The sequence below is a fragment of the Grus americana genome, chromosome 15 (assembly GCF_028858705.1).
Source record: "Grus americana isolate bGruAme1 chromosome 15, bGruAme1.mat, whole genome shotgun sequence".
Classification (NCBI taxonomy): Eukaryota; Metazoa; Chordata; class Aves; order Gruiformes; family Gruidae; genus Grus; species Grus americana.
In genome coordinates this window covers 16,029,874-16,052,075 of record NC_072866.1, presented here as the reverse complement: position 1 = coordinate 16,052,075, position 22,202 = coordinate 16,029,874, and the positions used below count along the sequence as shown (strand labels likewise).

The 22,202-nt window shown below is 41.6% G+C and overlaps 3 protein-coding genes across 4 annotated transcripts in view; 2 read left to right on the top strand and 1 right to left on the bottom strand.

The window, feature by feature from the left end:
• The window catches only part of DNAH3 (dynein axonemal heavy chain 3), a 63,984-nt gene extending 53,928 nt beyond the window's left edge, over positions 1–10,056 (bottom strand). Inside the window, exons 1-6 of the mRNA XM_054842854.1 lie at positions 9,850–10,056; positions 7,346–7,453; positions 5,691–5,792; positions 2,984–3,209; positions 1,394–1,463; positions 152–341 (exon numbers count right to left, since the gene is read on the bottom strand). Coding sequence (XP_054698829.1) covers positions 152–341; positions 1,394–1,463; positions 2,984–3,209; positions 5,691–5,792; positions 7,346–7,378 — 621 coding nt within the window. The 5' untranslated portion in view covers positions 7,379–7,453; positions 9,850–10,056. The remainder of the gene's footprint in view (positions 1–151; positions 342–1,393; positions 1,464–2,983; positions 3,210–5,690; positions 5,793–7,345; positions 7,454–9,849) is intronic.
• A 796-nt stretch (positions 10,057–10,852) lies between these two features.
• LDAF1 (lipid droplet assembly factor 1) lies at positions 10,853–16,185 on the top strand. Of its 2 annotated transcripts, none has more exons than XM_054843583.1 (5): positions 10,853–11,005; positions 12,301–12,444; positions 13,321–13,489; positions 13,889–14,027; positions 15,298–16,185. In XM_054843583.1, the coding sequence occupies exons 2-5, from the start codon at positions 12,373–12,375 to the stop codon at positions 15,386–15,388; spliced, it is 471 nt and encodes a 156-aa protein (XP_054699558.1). In that variant the 5' UTR covers positions 10,853–11,005; positions 12,301–12,372; the 3' UTR covers positions 15,389–16,185. The 2 variants fall into 2 exon arrangements, with proteins under 2 accessions (XP_054699558.1, XP_054699559.1); XM_054843584.1 differs by lacking the exon at positions 10,853–11,005 and adding an exon at positions 11,115–11,473.
• Positions 16,186–18,298: 2,113 nt separating this feature from the next.
• Positions 18,299–20,496, top strand: LOC129213478 (melanin-concentrating hormone receptor 1-like). Its single transcript, XM_054843582.1, has 2 exons — positions 18,299–18,478; positions 18,958–20,496. Exons 1-2 carry the CDS (start codon positions 18,394–18,396, stop codon positions 20,040–20,042), a joined length of 1,170 nt encoding a protein of 389 aa, XP_054699557.1. The 5' UTR covers positions 18,299–18,393; the 3' UTR covers positions 20,043–20,496.
• Positions 20,497–22,202: the final 1,706 nt, after the last annotated feature.

The window sequence follows — 22,202 nt, the reverse complement described above, 5'->3', positions numbered from 1 at the left end:
ATTTAACAGCAGTTTGCTATATTGAATATTTACATCTTCTAAACCTCACGTACTGCCTTCTTTTAACTACTTTTAAGTAAACAGTTTACAGATATATATTGCAGATGATTACTGCTGCTACTTTTATCTTAAAAACAAATTATATAAATACCTCTATATCACTTCTTGAAGGTGACTTTTCTTGCTTACTTGTCTCCTTCTCATGTAAGTGCATGACAACAAATTGTTCTTCTGGGGTCAACGGCTGGTTGTCTGAGTAATGTATGACATGTAATTCTGGCATGTGAGCAGGTGCACACAGTGAAATGGGATCCAAACCATTTAACAAAGTTGGTGTACCTCTGAAGAAAAAAAAAAAAAAAGGAAGAACACAAGTTTAGTGACTAAAGAACCTGTAATGGATTCCTAAATCAATATGGACAAATGACAAGCATTATATAAACCACTTACACTGCACTGGAGACAAGTACGATCTATAAAGTATTTCAATTACTCATCAAAAACCGCAGTACAATTGTATAACATAGCATACTACTTTAACAGAAAGAATCCAACCATGTAAACCTCACAACTGAGCAGTATCACTGAGACAGGCAGTAATTTATAAGCAATTCTACCAGAGTCAGACCTACCAGCACTATTATTTAGGTTGCCCAGGATCTCCACCTATTTTCAGGTGATTACCTTACCAAAATTTTAACAATGATGTGAGCCAAAAGTTCAAATTGGCTCCTTTGCATAAATATTACACTACAGACTTCATTTTCATGATTATATTCTGTTTTCTATAGGGCCTTTGTCCACACTGCTCAGGATGGACAATACTCAGCCAACAAGCTGCCGCTCTATACCTGATTTACTTCACATTATCAAGTTCTTAGTTGAAGAGAATTTAAATATCCCTTTTGTCTTTTTTATAGTACTCATCACCATGTTATCTCAAGAAGGAGTAAGAAACTTACTGGCATAGCATTTCCAGAGAGGACTATTTCCTTGTTTTACAGATGAAGAACACAAGCACAAAGAAGATTTACATTCACTACAGCAGAGCACCCAATTTGACACAACTCTAGAAGCATTACAGAGCACTTAAACACTCAGAGCAAAACTGAGACACTTCATTTCTACAATCTCTATTAACTAAACTCTGGGTTCCCAAGTCAGTAACCATGAGAGCAAGACCTTTCATTTAGCATGCCTAACACTGAAATTGCTCACTTAGCACACTGTGGAATTTCAGTCTTGATGCACATACTTTTTTTTTTGTAGAGACTTAACATTTCATGCTTGGATGCTTCACATAGCAGGCAAGTAAGAAGAAATATTAAATCACAACTCAGATATCTAGACTGATTGTAATCATCTATATCTTTGTAACATTACAGGACATTACCTATCAGAATTCCATTGACTTCTTTGTGTACGTTTGAGCTTTTTCCTAGAAGGATCAAATTCTTTTGAAGCTTTAAGCATCAGTTAAGAAAATCACATACAAGAATAGTTTTCAAATAATACACTGTTTCAGATTGGTGAAAAACAGAGCTAAGTCAATTAATCAGATAATGAAATAACAGAAAACTACAATGTCAGAAAGAAACCTTTAGTTTTGACTTAACATTTAGAAAGACATTAAAATTATGTGTTAAATAATCTTGCTGATCCAGGGACTATAAACTAACTTCAGGAAAGCATTCAGCTCATGCTTAAGACTTCAGTGCTTACTTACCTCCCTGTACAAACCACATTTTCTGCACTGGGACTTTCAATTTTGAATACAAAAGCACTTCTATAAGATGTATAGTTCCACCAAACATACTGCACATGAAAAATCCAAGAAGTGCAAACTATTACCATGTGCTTTTCAGAGTACAAATAAATAGGTCTTTTAACAAAATTAATACATCATGCCTTTTCACCAACAAAAGTACCATGACCTGCTTCCCACATCCCACCCATGTACTGGAGAAGTACATGGAATAGAAGAATCAGGTGTATGGTAAAGAAACTGTTAAAGAGACCCAATGATCAAAACCAAACTATTCTTAAATGGCATACAGGGGTCTAAGCAGATGTTGAAGCTATTATGTCTTATCTATTCCAGGGAAATAAAACAATTTCTAACACTTCAGGGAAGCAAAGCAACAATGCAGGATGAGTATATTCGCAGGCATGGTTTATGAATGTCTTAACCTTGAAACAGAGGACATTTAACTAGATAATTAGGGAATAAAGCTCATTAACAACTTACTCACTTTGGAATTTTCAGACTAAGTAACAACGGAATTAATTTGACACCTGCAAGTGGTAAGATACTCAAAGCCCAAACAGCTTGTCTTTGTAAAAAGTTTGATATACACATATTGGTAGACTTAAGTAGCAAGAGTATTACAACTCTTAACCTTATTTGCTTTATATCACAATCTCATATTGAATCAACAGCATCTAATATCTCAGATTGTAAGATTTACGTATGTCTGGCCAGTTTACTAACAAATATGTCAATTACATGGTTTAGACAAAAACAGTGCATTAAGCAACTTGCATTTGATCCTCAAGTAAACATCTTAATGCCTGTCCCCCATCTTGTGTTGCTATGCAAGGTTTATGAATATGAGCATAACAGAGGTACACACTCAATTTGTTTCTGTTTTCCTGGTGGAACTAACTTTTACTCCCAGCACTAATACAAGCAAACTTATATTTTGTTCATTTTCTGCTTTTCACACAATTCCCTTCAAATAATTGCGTGTGATTATTTGGAGGGACGAACCTAACTAATTATTCAGAAACTGGACTTACCTTTATTAAAGTTATGCATGATTTTGGAAAATTATCTATACTGACCCTGAGGTGCTAAGTTTGTAAGCTTTTACTAGGGATAAGTGATTTTTCCAGAGATGATGCTTTAACAGATAAGCAAGTAGAGATAAAAATGTATAGAATAAGCAAGGCTAAACTTATAAACACACTCAAATATGGATACGCGGAGAGGCTGATCTCTGATCTGCTGACCTCAGTGATGTCCCTGTCACTGAAGAGGACTTGAATCTGTGCACATTTTTCAATTTTAAATCCTGTGCAGTAAGAGTGTAGTTATTGGCTATGGAGTCACTTAGGTTTCGGTAGTAACTCTGTTCTTTGAATGGAGCTGCCAAAGTCCATGATGCTCGTTGCATCAAAGGAGGATAACAGCTGCTCTTAAGGACAAGCTGAAATTGGAAAATAAAGCAAAAGTTTTACACAGCACAGTAATTTAAAGAGTCTTTTTAGAGCTAGAACAGGGTTAAAGATCAATTAGTATAAAAAGCAAATACATAAGTCTGACTTAGAGTCATTTCACCACCAATCTTTTTTTAGATGCTGATGTACCACACATGTATAAGAATAATTTTACACAATGCTTCAGTAGGAGTACTTGTGCATTTTTTTTTGCATAATCAAGGTCTTTTTATAAATAAGAGAAGGCATTAGTACATTGTCTAGTACTCCCTACTCCCCCACATCTCCATCTCGCTGCTTCTCCTTACATTTGCTTAAATTTAGAAAATTCTTATTCCTCAAGCCTGTGTTAATGACCTGTCTACTTTTAACACTCAATCCTTGTAATAGTTGAACAATAATAGAAGTTAATAAATTCAGCCCTCATCTTTCTCTCTCTCCCACATCAATACAGGATTTGTAATAGATTTCTTCTGCCTGTTCATTCCACATTTTCTCAGGTCACCTGGTATCTCGTTTGGCTTGTCATCAGTCCTGATGTCTAAACTTTAATGAGATAGCTCACAGGCACAAGGGGCGTGGGATCAAGAAGTATGTTTCTTATCAAGATACCCTCAGAGAGAAAACACACATAAGATGACAGAATCATGAATGGACTTCATACCATGGAAGCTCTTAGACGTAATTCATATTTAGCTTGTTTCTGTATTACATCTTGTTTAATCATTTTTTACTTCATTGGAGTAACACAACCCTATCCCTATTACCCATTTCTTCCTCTTTACAATGCAGCATTATCATCATCAGTTTTAGATCATTCTCAAAAAAGGCTTCGAATCACATGCATGATCTCCCATCTTTGGTTCCCTCACTCCACTTGCCTCTCCCTTAGGAGCTGTGGTTAAGCTCGATTTCTCAGAATTTTATGACCTCTGAGAGGACAGCATACTAAAGCACAAACCGGCTTCTTTTCATTTAACCTACAGATGCAGCTATGAATTATCTTTTTTAGTCTATCATGAGCTTTAGTGAGAACAACAATACATTTTATCAATCTGAAATACAGGCTAATGCAAGATTATTACATCTCCCTTGTATTTTCTTCTGACTGACAGGGCTACTCTTATCAGCAAAGAAAACGTCATTCACACTACCGCTGCAATCATACTCCTTAAATTAGCTTCTGAAAGTTCATAGAATCTTTTCAGTTCAATTTCTTCCACCACACACACTAGACAGGTACATAGGTCCCTGAATTACAGTTTTGGGGGACAAACTGATAGAAGAATTAAAAATAATTCACAGATTCGGAGATTTTCCACAGAAAGTCATCCTGTATCTTTAGGAACTGCTGAAGTCAGCATCAACTCGGAATTCCCATTTCCTCTCTTACTTAAGCCCGCTTTGTAAACTATATTCTTTCTTCCCCACCAGGAAGAACAACTTCCTGGGCGCAGAGCAGGTGCCTTGCTGATGGTGATACCACTGGGAATCCCTGGGGCAAAAAGCTGGTGAGAGAGGAACAGCTGTTTCTGGACAAGAAAGTAAGTCACCTGGCAAAAATCTATTGCTTACGCGACACAAAAAATTCAGGACTGGCTAAATCAGCTCCCATGTCTTATATAAGCCCTTAACACATCCCCAGAAGTCCAACTGATTTTTGGATGAAAAGAAAAGATTTTTATGTAAATCCTCATTGAATAATTTTCACTTTTTAATCATTATTTTAAAGTATACGTTTCACTTAAAATTTCCTGTTTTCAAACAAAATCCAAAATAACCCATTTTTCCCTCAGAAACTACTTCAATTTCTTCACAAACAGTATCTTTCAAAAGAAAAACATCTTAGATGAACTGAATTGCTGATACAAATGAACCAAATGAGCAACTGGAGGCACGTATGGCAGGGAAAGCCAGCCCTCTCTTCTTCCTCCCCCTAAGTGTTGTCATACATAATTTTTACCTGTGTCACACAGCCTAGGCTGGAGTTGTGCAGCTGTACAAGCTATCCATTCTGATCAATGCTGCACCTGTCAAGCTCTCAGCTGGTTTTGGAAAGCAGTATAACTTTTTTTTTTTTGTTGTGCTCTGCCATGAGGTATTGGAGGGGAGGGGGAAATCACAGTTTCTTTGGAAGAAAAATATTTTTATTATTTGCTTCCTTCTGCAGAAACTTAAAATATTTAATCCAAAATTAAACAGCAAATAATTAACTATAAATGTAAAAAACAGATTTAAACTGCCAAGGTTTAATATCCAAATCATAATAGAAGTTGTAACAACACTTTTCTAAATAAGACCAGCTCTAATGAAGTACTTGACAAACTGCTTAGTATTTTAACTTAGTAATTTAAACAGTTTTTCCTATCTTCACTTCATCTGCCTAAAGGCCTGGCAATACATGATGCCTAAAGTCATGCCAGCACATGTAATTTAATGTATACCCTGACACAAGGGCAGAGAGCACATACCTGATACAATTCTGAAGGTGCAGCTGAAGCAGAAGCAGGTAGGGGCGGTAACTCCGGTAACCGCTTTGCATGACTCATGTTATACACAGAATCATTTTGTGACTAGAGAGAAATGAAAAACAACTTCAAAGACATTTATGAAATACACTGTTTTGAAAAAGATTCATTCAGAAAGAACAAAAACTTTCAGTTTTCATTGAAAATGATGTATTGCAACTGTTCTAATTTTAAGGAAACGGACATCCTGTGGAGTGGGTTCCTCAGCAAAACAGGTTTTCAGATGGCACTGTTCTTTGCAGTCATTTGATAAAGCTTCTAATCACCAATAACTATCAGATAAAAAAACCCCACAACATTTTTATATCACTGAAAACAATTCAAATTGTTTTATATATTTTTAGTCATACTAAAAACTCCACATTGTGTGGGGTTTTTAATGGTATAAACACTGGATATTAAAATATTAAAGCCTACCAGACTGCCCAATTGACAGTGAAACAGTCCAAGTTGTGTGAACTGCAGAACAGAAATGCAGGGTATCACTGGGGAGACAAAAACTGTTAGATTTTTTCATGTCTACACCGACCCAGTTCCAGAAGCTATTTTGCCAGGATGCCACCGGAAGAACAGATTGCTCACAAGGATTCTGCAAAGTGTTTTAATACAAATGTCAGAATACCTAATATGTCTTAAGACTATGTTCCATCCTCCTCAAGGTGAGGTGGCCTTCCAGGACTCCATACAAAGTTCTCTGAGGTTATTTTCTCAGAATTATTTAGCCTCACAGTGTTTTCAGATGTTTTTGAAAGGCAACTTTCCTTAGTATAGGCCAAAACCTCACCCCTAGTCTGCTCTGAGTTTCCTAAATCAAATTTGTTTAGGAGATTCACAAGGAACAAATTCTCAAATACATAGTGACACTACCAGAAAAGGAGGTGGAAGTATGTGGTATCCGAACGCCAGTGAATTAAATCACCATGAAAGCAGAAGCTGTTACCTAATACAATTATGTTTGAATAATATATAATCTTTTTTTACAAAAATTTTAATACATTTTTAGCAAATTGTTATTGCTTTCTGATATGACTGGAAAACTATGCTGCCCAAACCTAGTTTTCCAGCAGACAAAATTGTGCCCTCCTCAGTATCAAAGTGGAGCCCATTTAGAAATAAAATTTGAGAAAGGACTGATCTGATTTATCTCCTTGGTATTCCCCAGCATGCCTGCACACAGACACATAGAAATCAAGACATTATCACTGCCAGGCATATTTCACTAAAGACAGCGTGAATAGTTCTTGATTAATGACTAAATGATTGGGCCTTAGGGTACTCAAAAATGAATAAGCCATGCAGTTTATTAGAAGATTTGTTCATTCTTAAAGGTACAAGAGTTATTAAGAAAGCTATTGTTCATTGTAAAGCAACTCTTGATTTATATGCCACCTAACCTTTCAAAAAGTTAAATACTTGAGCAAAGGAATTCTTAATAAGTATATTATAAAAGCTTAGGTCCAAAGAATATTCAACAAGAACGAGTGTCTTCAAATAAGAGTTCGTCCAATGTCAAACCAATAGTCACCAGCAACAGCGGCTTTCATCTAAAGTTTTGAAAAAGTTATCGATCTTTCACAGTCACTGCAGAAAGAACTTACCCTCAGGAGCCTTGGGCTCTGTGTTGGCTTCATTTTGCTTTGGTTTTTTGCTTGCTTAGAAGTTTTTGGTCCTCCTCCTCAATATAAGCATCCCAGTCATTACATGCACTGGGAAAGAATGAGACTCATTTCAGGTACTGCACAAGGTGTCAAAACAATCAGCTTCCTATCCCAACTGCCAGGAAGAAGAAAAATCTCTCCCTCAGCTCCCTTCTTTCTTGTTTATAGCACTAAGCTTTCTTCCCCTCCAAACCACAAGCTCTCTTTTTCTCCATTCCTCTTCAAGCTCACTTTTCACCTTAATCTTTCTAACTCTCTCCAGATGTCTTTCAAACAAGATTTTTTCCACTCTGCTCTTTCTGTTTTCTCCAAAACCAGTTTCCTTCCCACTGCCTGTTCTCTTCTAATGTCCCAGGGACTCTGGGCCCTTAATTGTGCTTTACAGCAGACGGAGCCACACATTAATTGCCGTGAGAAATAAGCACGCATCAAAAGGAATGGGAAAAGAGAAAGAGAGAGATGCTCAGCATGCCTTACACATCCACAGAGTGCATGTGTGAGCAGGGTAAGAGCAGGTACTACCTGCAGACGCCCTTGTTACCAGTCCCTCTGCCTGTTCCAGCTTGGTGAACTTCTCTGACACTCTGCCTTTCAGTCCTCAGCTTTGTTGCCCCAGTTACAGCATAGCTGGAGCTTGGAGACAGGAATTTCCTCCTCCCTCTTCTCCCCAAGCGGAAAGAAAACAGTCCCTTTCAATGCAGTGTTGCGCCAAGCTGTGGTCAGGGAGATTTGGTTCTGGAAGCAAGGAGCAACTGCACAGGTTCATTTTACCTCCGAAAGAGACTAAAAATGTAGTCCTAAGATATCTGAGAGATTCTAACATTTGTATGAAAACACTGCACACAGCAGGAGAGCTTCCAGAACAATAAAGGCTATATAAACCCAAATTTTCTTAAGAAGAACTAGGAAAAAAAAAATTAAAGATTCAAAATCTTGAACCCGAACTTCTCCACCACTTTTCCACCCTTCAGAATGAAACTCTCTGTAGATCCAAAGACAGCAGGTGGGATACTTGTACTCCCAATTCCTCTAAGTCTGCTTGTTTGCATTTGCCTCCCACTCACAGTCGTCACCATGTCCTGAAAAAGCCCTCCCATCAAATTTCTTCACAAACGGGAATTATTACCATCTGACATGAGATGTAGCGCAGTTTCCTTATACCAACCCTCAAGAGAGGCCTTATACGTGTCCTGCCAACACATCAAACCTTCCATTTTAACTTTCCCAACATCTTTGGATGCTATTTTTCATCCAATTTTCTCTAAACTGTGAGAATGGCCGATATCCCTGATTTAACAGCACTGTTTTCCTTGTGTCTTGACCTAACAACAAATGCAAATGGAACATTGTTCCTGCCTGGCCATACGTGAAAGTTCCTACCATAAACTAAGCTGCTCTTTAAACACAAGCCAAAAGTGGGGTAGAGAACCGGAGCTGGCGATTGCTCAGCTAGTGTGTGCGGTAACTCTCCAAATACTTCAGTGCTGGTTTGCAACATGAGTATTTTCCTGCTAATTCGAGCTGACGCTGGCATGAGGACAAGCTCAATTAAGCAACAGTTATGGTAACTATTATTCCTCAGCGCACACCAACTCAGATGCTTTTATATGCATGTCCTTTAAAGTTAAATAAATTACTTGTGCTGCTTGGGAAACATTAAAAGAAGTTATTTTACATAGAAAGTGATTGTATGTGAATTTTTAGCAGAAGAAATAATTATGCATAGCAGGAAAATAATTTACTAAGATGTACAAGACTATCTCCAAAACCGCAGCTACGGCATATTTTGAAAACAGCCAATTTTTAAATCTCCAATATACTTCTAAACTCGGGGAGGCATTAAACTTTATAGTGCCATTATGACTGGATTCTGTCACACTATAATTCTACCAGTTAGAGTTTCCCTATGCTCACTTTAAAAATAAAAAAGATCTAAAATCAACAAATTGAAATTTAACTTTAAATACATAAGTCTACTCGGAATACCAATACACTGTGCACTTTAATAATACCAGATATAAGCACTAACAGTTCAAGGAAAATAAACTTGCCCTCACCAGCCTCTTCTTGCAGGTATCTTGTGTTGGGCTTTTAGAGCCCGTGGTCCAAATTTCTCCTTTTACATCCTCTGTTTACCCAGACCATTATATCTGCAGAGCTCATTGAAATCAGCACCTCAAAGACACAGAGCTCTGACAGGCTAATAGGTTAAAAACCCCACACTTTAGAAAAACCTCTTTGCATTGTAAGACTGGCACACTCCAAATTAAACATATTATATATTTTCTTGTCTTTAAAATATAATCATGAAACCATTAATGTTCAGTTTTGCAATACTCGCATGGGTGGCACCAATCAAAAAAGAATTATTAAAGCGGTCATGAGAAACATGAATATTTTACTGATTTCTGACTGTAATTTACATCATGAAAAACTCTATGTACCAAAAGCCCAGGAATTGACTGAAGGTTCGCGCTCGCATGTAACACTGTCACGATGGCTCTGGAAAGCAGCCGGGCCAAATCGTAGTGCAACACACCTCACCGAGCATCATGTCTGAGATGAACAGTCCCATCCGCCTGCCAACCCCCTGCCGCTCAGCACAGCGCTTTGTAATGCCAGCACAAGTGGATGCACTGATCTTGCTGAAAACCCAACTGAATTCTCAAAGTAATTATTCATCTGGTGGAGCACCTCCCTGAGCAGGTTTGCCACATGGCCACCCAAACACCCGTGGAGGCAGCACGATGGGGTGAAAACATGTGGGAACATGCAACAGAGACAAGGAAGGTGGTTACGCCAGCTGAAGTGCTTCACAGCTGCCGTCCCACTCCCCCACACGGCGTGACTGCCTCAACAGTCACAGTTCACTGAAAGCTGCCTTCATAGCCTCCCACTCCAACGGCAGCTACCCCTCCAGCTGGGGCTGCTGGGATTACAGACACGTATCTGAGCAATTTCTGGCACACGGAGCCGTGAGGTGCAGCTCAGAAGCGAAGCGGGCAGCACTGCGGTGCCCAATGCCCCCCACCGCTGCTCCTGCCCCAGCCCTGGGGGCTGAGGGTACCCCTGCACACCCACACATCCCACAGGGAGGAACTGCGCGGCTATCGCAGATATCCTCATTTTCTATACTTAATTCCAAAAAGCTCAAGGCTATCTGTGCTAAAGCCATACAAAGGCCTGGGACAACGCCCTGAGGGCGCCCAGACCTGAGCGGCTGAGGCCGGGCCCGGGGAGTGAAAGGCAGGACAGGAAGGGGGACGTGAAAGGGCCCAAAGGGGAATCAATAAAAGCCCCTAGAGCCCCAGGCGGTCTGTAGAAACCTTCCGAGCCCTCTCTTCGCTAAACACCTCACTGCGGTGCCTCTGCCCCGCCACCAGTGGCCCTGCCCCGGCCCTCGCCCCTCTGTAACCTCCCCAAGCGCCCGGCCCTGCCCGCCGCGCCGCCGGCCCCCGCGGGGAGGAGACAGCGGCGGGAGGGCGGCGGCGCTTCCCTCAGCCCCGGCAGGCCCAGCCCGGGCCGCGCCGGGCGTTGCATCCGGAGGGCGGGAGGGCGAGCCGCCGAGAGGGGCTGCGGCCCGGCGGGCAGCAGCCGCAGGTGAGAGGGACGGCCCCGGATCGGCGGAGGGCGGGCGGGGAGCGGCACCGCCCCGTTCCGCCTGACCGGAGACCGCGGAGCGGCCTGTCAGCCCTGGCCGCAGCTCGGTCTTAACGGGAGGGCCGGCGTCGGCAGCGCGGCGGAGCCTCGCAGGAGCGGGAACTGTTCCTCCGTTACCTCCCTCACCTTGGGCGGGCAGTGCCCCCCGCCCGCTGCGACGGGGCCCTCCCGGCCGCCAGCCGTGAGACCCGCGGCGGGGCCCCCTCAGCCCACCGTGGCCTCCGCCCGCTTGGTGCGGAGCCTAGCGGGGAGACCCGCGCTGTGCCCCGGCGCTACAGGTCGGGGGAGGCCGAGGTGGCGGCCCGGTCGCTGCCGTTGAGCCGCCCGGGGACCCGCTTTAAGGGCAACGGCCGCGGGTAGCGGCAGCGCGCCTCGGCGCTGTCCGTGTGGCAGTGAGGGTACGGCGAGGTGCGATGAACCGGCTCCGGACCTCGATTTTAAGTGGGTGGTGGGGGCCGGAGGGGGTGGTGCTGTGCTGAAGGTAACGTTGGGGCTCGGAGGGAGCGTTCTCGGCGGGGGTGGACCCCCGGTCCGCGTCCTCGCCAGGGCTGCTAGGAACCAAAGTCAGACGCTGCTGTATGAAAATACTGTGTCAACAAAAGGCGGGACTGTGTATCTAGGCCGAGTATAAAATAGTAATATTGACACGGTGACTATTTAGATTTACAAGCAGGAAACTGCATCTTTTACTCTTCCCCTGGTAAGGGTCTCCCTAGCAACAACAGATTAAATTTTCGTGGGGGAAGGGAGATTTTTGAGTGGATGTCATCTTTAAACTGTCACAATTAGAGGGTTTGAAAGCATTTTGCCTTTATATGCAGCATTTTGAAGCTGTACAGGGTATGGTTTCACATCTAAACATGAGGCTACTCACAAAAACAAGTCTCATTAATGCGTTACAAGTTTCCAGCCCCAGTAGCCATAAATTGTCCGTGCCAGTAGTTAGAATTGACCTTTTTAATCGTAATTCAACACCCTCACGGTTAAATACGGGGTTAATGCTATAAAGGAAGGAGGTGAGAGTCACCTTGTGTCTTGATACTTGGCTTTGGGAGGTTCAGAAGAGTTTTCAGGCACCAACCCTCTACATGAGGTGTATTTCTGTTAAGAGTCATGGTTCAGACTCTGGATCACATTAAAATCTGAAATCCACATTCTCTGTTTTTGCAAAAGAAAAATTTCATTTTCACAAAACATCTGCATGAGCCTGTTACTAATGGTATCTTAATTTTAAGGAAAAATTGGATGGCTGAGTGAGAACTGGTTGGTTGTTCAGAAGATCCAAGATCGTGGCTGAGGATTACAACATGTCTAAAGAAATGCAAGAGCTACAGAAGCAGTGGCACTCCGTGGTGCAGTCCATCCACAGCAACTCAAATGTGGGTCTGGATTATAATTTTATGTATTTAGAAAGATACTCCTTTCATAACTCTTGGAATATCACACCCCAATTTATTTAAATGCAACTTCAAAACTTTTTTTTTGAGAAAATTGGCACTCCCTTTTTTAAGTGAACACTGAGGAGCCTATGGGAAGGACTGTCCTCCCACACCTTCAGCAATCAAGAAAAAGGAAAGCCTATTCTGCATTTCTGTGTTTTACTGCTATAACCATTTGAAATAGTAGAATGGCATTTTAGTGAAATGGTTGTGCTGCTATAAAAAGAACTAAAGCTACAATACATATTTCCTTAAGGGAAGGGAAAGTTTTCTAAGACAGGTATGACTGCCTCTGTAAAAAGGATTAATTTTTTTTCCTACCAGTAACATTATAATTAAATTCCTGACAACTTACTGATACAGATATGCCTGCACTGTACTTACGCTCAACAAATGAGCAGGTTGCAGATATTACTGAGGTATGGAAAAAAAGAAAAGTTATCGTAATTTTTAAATGTTAGAGCATTTTTTTTTCTTAACAAATGCAGTTAAGATTCTCTAGATTCTCTAGATCAGAATCATAGCTGTTGAGACCCCACTGAAATCCATGCAGCTAAACTGTGATTGGTTTTTTACTTGTTTTCAGGGTTTGGGGTTTGTTTTTAAATTTGTGTGAGAATGGAATCCAAGAAAAACATGTCTGTTATTGGTAGAATTGTATTTGCTATGCAGTTATCTAAATTTGCGATAAGTCCTCATGCTTTTGAAATATAGAGGCAACAGCTGCCCTCTGTTCCAGCTGCAGACTTGACCTTTAAAAGTTATCTACAACAAGAGATAAAAGCAAAATCTGAAATGTTTTTCTTTCATCCACAGGTTGTTGCATTTATGAATTCTCGTGTTGGCCAGTATTTAGATGACCACCCTTTTGTTGCCTTGTCACTCCTGATGTTTATTGCAGTGTCTGCTATTCCCGTTGCATTTTTCCTGATTTTTGTTGTTACAACAGCCATAATGGCCTGTATCGGTGTGATAGTTATGGAAGGTATTGTATGCATGCATGCATGTATTTACTTATTCCCTTTTAAGGCATGACATCTCTTCCTTCTTTTTCTTCTTCCTTCTGGAGTTTCCAGTTCAAGCAATTGAGGATTTCTGTGTGGAGTTCTCAGGTCTCAGCAGTAGTGAAACTCTTAATGCAAGAATAGTAATCTGATTAACTGTAGTCTGTATAGGGGAAATTCTGTTTCCCTTTCTAATCCCAGCTACCAGGATCTGGCTAAACCAGTTATCTTGACCATGCCTAGCTTTTATAGCAGCTAGCTAGTTGATTGCAGACTGTTTTCCCAAATGGTTTAAATTTGGGGTTGTGATAGAATGTCAGCTTTTCTAATTTACTTGTATATAAACTTGTTTAAATAACAAACTGTTTTTCTTTTATTAGGTGTTGTAATAGCCATAGGTGGCATAACCCTCCTTTGTGTGCTGTGTGGCCTGGGTGCGCTTTCACTGGGAGTTTCTGGGGTACTGAGTGTTTGTTACATCGTTCTTTCGTCTCTGGTCAACTACTGGTATGCTTCAAGGTGAGTACTGATGTCTTGACCCACACTTGGATTTCAAACTCTGCAACTGTGCTATTGATTACTTCATTTATTCTAAGTGAGCCACTGTTGCTTAGTTTAACAAATGTTTCTTGAATGCTGGAGCATCTCTGGCTACCCTGGTGGCTTATTGTGCAGCATATAAATGTCTAGTCGTTAGTATATATTTTAATGGGAGTTAATACATGCCCTCTTTCCTATTTAGGAAAGAGGAAATGGAAATAGTCTTTAAATGTGCATGTGCTAACATGACATCAAGCAATAAAATATAACGTTGTCTCACTCAGAATATTTGTTGCTTCAAATGTTGTTAAAGCATAGTCCAAATTAGACTGTGCTTAGAGGATGAACCTTTTGCAGTTCTTTCTGCATGATGACCCAGCTATCTCTGCTTACCTGCATTTGTAATGGACCAAAATTAGTTGTAGATTTGGGATAGACCGGGGGGCCCTTAAAAGGGACAGTGTGGCCACAATAGAAATTACAGGTTTTGCTGGATGCTGCACATGAGCTGCCTACCAGTCACGTCTCCCGGTGATACTTTAGGCTGGGAGGCCCATTTCAGTCAGCATCACCTTAGCCGTGCTTTTACCAAAGGTCTTTTCCAACCAAAGCGATTCTGTGATTCTTCTATCTGGCTGGGAGTCAGAGGCACAGCAGGTTGTGCTGGAGTGCCACCTATTGCCTGCTCACATATCTACCGGGGATGAATAGTGGTAATCGCTCCTTAAGCATTGGGAAGAGAAAGGAAAAAATGACGGCTGCTCCCTCCTGGACTTCCTCAGTTTGTCCCTTCATCACATCTGTGCTTCTTGCACAGCTGTCAAGGACACACAAAACTGCCTGTCGAGCCCACGATGCCATCAGGATGACCACGGTGTGAGGCCCTGTGTGCTTGCATTTGTTCCAGGGCTCTGTACCACTCTTCTAGTGCGTGCTGCCACGTCCATAATGTTGCCCACTGATTCCAGAAAATACTTCTTTTTTTTTTTCCATAGCATATCTGAATACACAACCCAACCTACAGACCAGTCATATTGACTTACAGCTTTGGCGTTAAAACAGATAACATCTGCTCTTTCTGTGTTCCTATGTCTTTTGAGAAAAGCTCTGGTAGACCAGCCATGGATGTTCCAGGAGCCTCAGACAGGTTTACAGCTCGCGTTGCTCAGCTTTTTTGAGCAAAAACATTAAAAGACAATAATCTTGGGGAAGAACAGATTGTAAACCCATTCTTTTCTCCTGTATACAGGGGTCAGATGAAGCAAGAAGTTAATGGAAGTTTGCCACAGAAGAGTCCTTCTGTCTTAGATCTTTCTGCCAATAATGGAAAGAATGAATAAGTGGGTTTCTCCACACTTCCTTCGTAGGCACTTACTGTACTACTCTGACCTTTGCAATGTAATTGTTTACTCGTTGAGCATTCAACCTTTGTGCACTCCTTATGGGAACTGAAAAAAAAAAAAATCAATGTGCACCTTACATTGTCACTGTAAAACTCATATTAAGAATTACCATTAAGCAGCAGTGCATTGCAATATTAAGTCTATGTGCATAATGGAATGTTCCACAGCATTTGGTAAAGGGATGTAATAATAACAGCTACTGTTAAGTCGGTGACAATTAGGTGAAAGAAAGGGTAGGTAGGTGTTTGACTTCCCATTTGGTACTGGAGTTCTGGATGTACTACCGGTTGAAATCTGTATGCAGCAGTTGGTCATTTTGATACGTAAGTGTCAAAGCTCAGAACACCAGAAATGTTTTTTGAATGTTAAAAAATATTTTTAAGCCTTAACAGCCTTTGTTAAAATAGTATGAGCATACCATGCTAATGCTTTATTATAAGAGGAAAATTGGGTTTTATCATAAGTTATGGGATAAGCTTTTTATATACCTTTAGATGTTGCAACATTCTGAAGGGATATTTTCCTTGTTCTCATTGCCTCATCCCATCAATGGTATGCAACTAGGTCTTGCTTTTTGTCATGTTTGTTTAGGTATTTAAATGCCCTGGTTTCTTTCTCAGTTGTAACTCCTTGTATATTATTTAAACTTTCTTCATTTTTGCAAATGCTTTAATATTTCTAAGCATTAATAAAGTATCTAACTATATTAGTTTAATAAAGTGCTGTTTGTTTAACCATGTTGTCTTGTTATTCTGTTTATTCTACAGTAAAAACAGGTGTTCCAGATCTGCTTCTAGGAAGGCTACATTTGGAGCTGAATCTTTCTCCACAATTAAAGTATTTTAGCTGGCCAGTATGGCTGAGCTATGAACTGCAGACAGCTTGTATTACATGAGATTACTCCCCTTCTTATGCCGGTGAAGGAAATGCAGAATCTTAAGGAGTAAATTAGTGTAATACTCCAGTTTTGCATGAACCAACATGCTGTTTGGGCCATAATGTGTTCCACAGAGTATTGGCGGTAACATTTTCAGCTGTAGTGATAAGCTGGCCCCAGTAGAGTGAAACCATCCTTAGCCCTACTCTGCATTACTGTCTGCAGGACCTGATGCCAGTTAGAAGGGGCTGTGGTATTTACTAGTTAAATGTGAAGGATTTACAGAAAAGAGACTATAACAGGAGATTTCTTTCATAATTTACTAAGTAGATAAAATGTTTGGTTTCTCAGGTGCTTCAAAGCTTTATCCCAACCAGAATTACTTTTTTTAACTTCCAGTTGATAGTAGTATACAAGTGGTAGGAGGGGGGAAAAAAAAACCACACCAAAAAATCCAGGAAAAGTACTTTCCTTGTAAGAAAATCTAGTGCTGTGATACTGTTTACATGACATACAGCCTTGAGAAATCCATTTAAAAGCTGGAGCAAAGATTTAACATGAATATATGTAATTTTTTTTTTTTTTTTTACATTGCTGCTATCCCCACTTCAGGATCAAAATTGCAGCTGCTGTCAGTTACAGCAGGTGAGTTCAGTGGGGAGAAAAATAAAATGCTGTTCTTAACTACTGTGTGGTGCTGCCTAGTGATGCACATCGCAGCTGTAGGTAACGCAACCTAAAAGCAAATTCCCCAGTGCATTCACTGGACTGCAAAAAACTGAAAGATACTGGTGTTTGCAAATGACGACACTCCCAACTAGGTAGTATGCTGGGGGCATTGGGGTGAAGGAGGCGTTTTGCACCGGCTGGTAAATGGCATATATTATCCCTTGTGCAAATGGACATCTTAAAATGCTTTTAAGAGCTGTGAGGTACTGAAATAACTATTCCTAAGTGCTAGAAATCCTTCAGGCTAGCCAAAAGTCAGCCTTGAAATAGCATTCTAGTGATTACAGAATCCTTCCTGCCTTTCACCAAACCGCCAGCCCTCATCATCAGGACACAGTTTCAGTCCAATCTTACTTTCCAGATCTTACTTTTCTTAGGCACTAATGCCTTCAATCTAGGAGTTTCCTGGCTGCTAAGAGCAGACTAATGGTTATAAAGGGAAATAAGGCAGAGATTAGTGCAACTTCATTACAACACGCTCACCACCTCATTCATTTAATGTTTCCAGTGTTTTGCCTGTTTTATCTACCAAACTGCTGTAATTTCAAACACACCATGAAAATAAATCCCTTGTTTATCTCCTATTCTCTTCTATCGTCTGCCTAGAATGAAACATATATAACTTTATTACTGCGCTTGAGACCTCAAAAGGAATTGAAATGGAGAAAGTACGTCGCAGGAGGGAAGTAATGCTGCTGTTTATCATCTGTTGCAACTTATCAGGCATAGCCAGAAAATACCAGATTTCCACACACTTCCTCAGGCAGCTCATGCCTTTCAATTTAGGATGATATTGCTTCAGAATCTAAAGAGATTAACCCCAATCTACACTTGCAAATCTTGCTGCAAACTTGACTTTAGGTTAAGATGATTGTTTGCAGAATTGTACTGAGATATTTATACTCAATTAGACCCTAAAAGCAAAACGTGCTCTCAGTGCTGGCTACCCATTGCTTTATTTAGCAGATTTTATTTACTTCCAGGTCCCATTTGCCTCTCCAGAGCACAAGTTCTTGGCTTTGTCCACCAGTGGATCCTGATTCACTGCCTCCAGCACTAAAAGGAAATTCTGCTCTCCCTGCAAGCGTATTTCCAGCACTCTGCTGCCAGCCTGGGGACAGGCGCTGCCTCCTTACACCTCGGTGTCACTTCTGCCTGGTGGTGGTGCGGGGAGCAGGAGCCGCTTTTAAACCTGCGTTAACAGCCTCTGCTGATGCTGAGAGCGGTGGCTTTCTGAGCAGCCCCGCAGATCTCCAAGGGATCGGCAACCCTTATTCTTTCAACAGGAAACACTAACATCTTCAAGCTGCTGATGGGGACTAGTTTTTCCTGAAGGATGGATTTTGAAACAAATCACACCGAGAGCTTGACCAGCTGCATCCCCAACAGCTCCAAGGCTGCTCAAAACTTTTCTCTGCCTGGTAAGTACAATAAACAGGTAAGTGAAAATATACATTAGTGTGTAAACTGCAATAGGTGTAGGCAGGGGGGGAGAAAAAAATCACTTATGTGACATGGTTTTGAATAAAGCCTGAATATGAATATTAATATCCATACTGTTGAGCAACATATGTATCAGATACATATGTATCAGAGATATATTAATATATCTATTGAAACATATATTCATTATATACGTGTGCCTTTGAAAGCATCTCCATGCACATATATGGAATGATATACACGCTGGTGCTCTTTCATTCTATTGTTAATATGTGTTTGTGTTCATACATATGAAGGGAAGAGCGGGTGTATGCACATTTGATTAGACACATGCTTTAATATATACATTTGTGAAAGCTGCTGAGAAAGTGCCTGTGTGTGGTTAGACACTACCGCATGCAAAAAGCCCTTCTTCATCTTACATGTGCTTGAGAAATCTGCTATTGTTTGCATTCAGAGCACTCACTGTCCACGAGAAGCCGGAGGCATGTCCTCACCGGTGGTCCTGGCACAGCTGACTCTTCCCTGCCTACACTTGTCTCTGCAGGTGACCCCAGCAGGATGAGCTATGGCAGCTTCATCATGCCCACCCTGTTTGGCATTATCTGCCTGTTGGGCATTGTCGGTAACAGCCTGGTTATCTGCACAGTCTTAAAGAAATCTGGCCCTAGCTGTAGTGTCCCAGATATCTTCATCATCAGCCTCTCCACGGTGGACCTGTTCTTCCTCCTGGGCATGCCCTTCCTCATCCACCAGCTGCTGGGGAACGGAGCCTGGCACTTTGGGGGGACAATGTGCACAATCATCACTGCCCTGGATGCCAACAGCCAGTTCACCAGCACCTACATCCTCACCGCTATGTCCATCGACCGCTACCTGGCCACCGTCTACCCCTTCACCTCCTCTCGCTTCAGGAAGCGCCCTGTGGCAATCCTCGTCATCTGTGTGCTCTGGGCCCTTTCCTTCCTCAGCATTACACCTGTGTGGATGTACGCTCAGCTCATCCCTTTGCCTGGAGGTCTACTAGGCTGTGGGATTCGCCTGCCAGACCCCCAGAGGGACATTTATTGGTACACTCTCTACCAATTCTTCCTGGTCTTTGCCATCCCTTTTGCCCTCATCACGGTAGCCTACAGGAGGATCCTGCTGAAGATGGCCAGATGCTCAGAAGTGCTGATGAGCCGAAGATGCACCGGGGCGCGAACAAAAAAACTGACCCGTACGGCAATTGCTATTTGCGCGGCCTTCTTCGTTTGCTGGGCACCTTTCCACATCCTGCAACTGGCCCAGCTCGCCATGACTCACCCCACCCTCCCTTTCTACTACACCTACAACGTGGCTATCAGCCTGGGTTATGCCAACAGTTGTCTGAACCCCTTCATCTACATCTTGCTTGGCCAAAATTTCCAGAGGCGGCTTGGGGTGCCGGTAAGGCCAGCAGCTGCAGGGCAGGCTTCCCCACACGGGAGCAAAAGCATTCAGGGCGATGCAATTGAGTCAGGGCAGCCACTGCTGCATTTGGTGGCCGTCTCTGGCAGGTAGCAAGACCTGCAGCACTGGGGGTACGGCTACAAGCCAGCTGCTCTCCTTTCCCAACCAGAGCACCATGCACCGCATCTCCTGTAGGACAGATCTTTACCTGGCCCGGAGACAAAGTAGTGGCAGCATCTGGGCAGAAGCTTTGTTTAGCCTTGTGTTCTTATTTACACCTTCCCTGACCATTATGAATTATATTCTCCCCAGGAGATGAAAAGCTTTTGGGCATTTTGTTACATTAACCCACATACTAAAAATATTTTGGTGAAAAACCCCAGCCAAGCAGCAACCCACCGCCCAGGGCTGAGACACTGCCACTGTTTGAAACTTGGGGAGTTCAAGGTTATTTCTTGCTTTAAGGAGGAAAGAAGGATTTTGTACTGCTCTGGATTATCCCCCTCCCCCCGAAACATGGTTCAAGAGCATTGCACACTTTAAGAAGATTTTAAACAATAAGACAATCATGTTTTCATCTCCTTTCTAACGCACCAGCTCCATGACACCTCTAACAGTGAGACATAATTTTCTGTCATTTTAAAGCCAGCAAAACCGCCCATTTTCCAGAATCAGCTATTGTCAAGAAGTCTAATAAATATTCTCAAATATATTTAAAAGTAACCAGATTGATTTATTCGCGATCACTCTGAAAGACAGTTCTGTACCATCTTGTTAGGGGACAACAACAACCCAAGTTAAACAGTAGCTGTCGCTAAGTCACCGAGTTGCTTTGCAGTGGAAAATAATGATTAGATTCTATCTACATTAAAAAAAGAAAACAAAATAGTTTCTTACCATTGGTGGCGTATCACACGTGCACACATATCATGGTAGTATTTCCTCAGCTAGCAGCAAGCCTTTGGTAAATACACATCTTGAAGCACATTGCTCAGGTTTTCAACATCATTTTTCATCTGCCCATCTCAAACAATTTTGAAAGGACTTGACAGTAGAAACCACAGAGCATCCACTCTCTGACAATCAAACCACTTTGCTGCATGTGGCAACCAAAGATCACTGGGCTTTAGATTTAAAATGCCATTATTCTCCTAAAAGCAGGCACCTATGTCCAGAAAAATGGGCAAAAGCAAAGGTTCTACACGTTTCAATTTTAAAGGAACATTTACCTCTTTATGGTAGATCAGTTAAAGCTGCTTAAAAAGTGATATTATATTTCAAAAGACCCTAGAGACCAGATCAAATTCTTTATCAGGAATGCCCAGTTAGAATACACAACCTACTTTAATTTTAATAAATTAAAAGGTTAAAACATCATCGGTACCTTGATTTAGTCTTGCTCCTATAAATTAACCAAACAGCAATACTGCAAATGAAGAAGCATGCCCATGATTGTTGATACGCACTCTGTAACCCAGAGGATCCTTATCTCCAACTCTTTAGATTTTCAGGAAGTATTGGTTTTATTTTAATGGCACGCTAATTCAGCAAACCACTATTCCAAACCACACAGCCAGCAATCCCTGAGGCAAGGCTGTCTCCAATGGCTTCAGGCAGCGCTTCCAAAGCCAGAGCAATAAAATCCTGACACCTGTCCTAAGGACACCACTCAGAGCTTTAGAACCACAGCTCATGGGCAGATACATGGCGGAAGGGATCTAATCCTTTCCCCTGGATTTCCTTTATACCCTCATCTTTTGCTGAAGGGAGCAGGCATTGCTTAATAAACTCAGCAGCCACTGAAGTGAATTTATTCCAGCTTAGACTCCAGCCTCACATAAACCATTTCCTTCTGCATTTTAAATTGATTTTTCATTAAGTAATTCACTCTGTCGTCAGCACTTGTCAGGAGGTAAAGCTGTGAATTCTCAATTACCAGCAGGTAAATGCAGAGCAGTGTCACTCCTGCTGCCCTGACCTTTCCATGTTTATCAGTCATTGCCATTTTAAAGCTTCTCACCACATCCCGTTAATGAGAGCTGCTTTCGGTCCTGCACCATCACCACATTACCGTGGGTTTTGATAGAGATTTGCTAAAGAAATAAGATGGTCAGCATAGACCAGGTGTTTTTACCGGAGACAATAAGGCCATCCCTCTAATGACCATGTAGGTTGTTTGGTTGGGGTTTTTTTAATAATTATTAGACACTGCAGTAGAGCTAAGAAGTCCTGAGCAAGGGAAGCTAGGGAGATGGTGCTGAGGCCCTGTTT

Excerpts from the sequence above, each read along its gene's own strand:
- LOC129213478 (XM_054843582.1), top strand. The coding sequence starts at position 18,394 with ATGGATTTTGAAACAAATCACACCGAGAGCTTGACCAGCTGCATCCCC. Across the intron at positions 18,479-18,957 it reads TCAAAACTTTTCTCTGCCTG|AGCACTCACTGTCCACGAGA; the intron begins GTAAGTACAATA and ends GTTTGCATTCAG.
- LDAF1 (XM_054843583.1), top strand. The coding sequence starts at position 12,373 with ATGTCTAAAGAAATGCAAGAGCTACAGAAGCAGTGGCACTCCGTGGTG. Across the intron at positions 13,490-13,888 it reads CGGTGTGATAGTTATGGAAG|GTGTTGTAATAGCCATAGGT; the intron begins GTATTGTATGCA and ends TTCTTTTATTAG. Across the intron at positions 14,028-15,297 it reads AACTACTGGTATGCTTCAAG|GGGTCAGATGAAGCAAGAAG; the intron begins GTGAGTACTGAT and ends TCCTGTATACAG.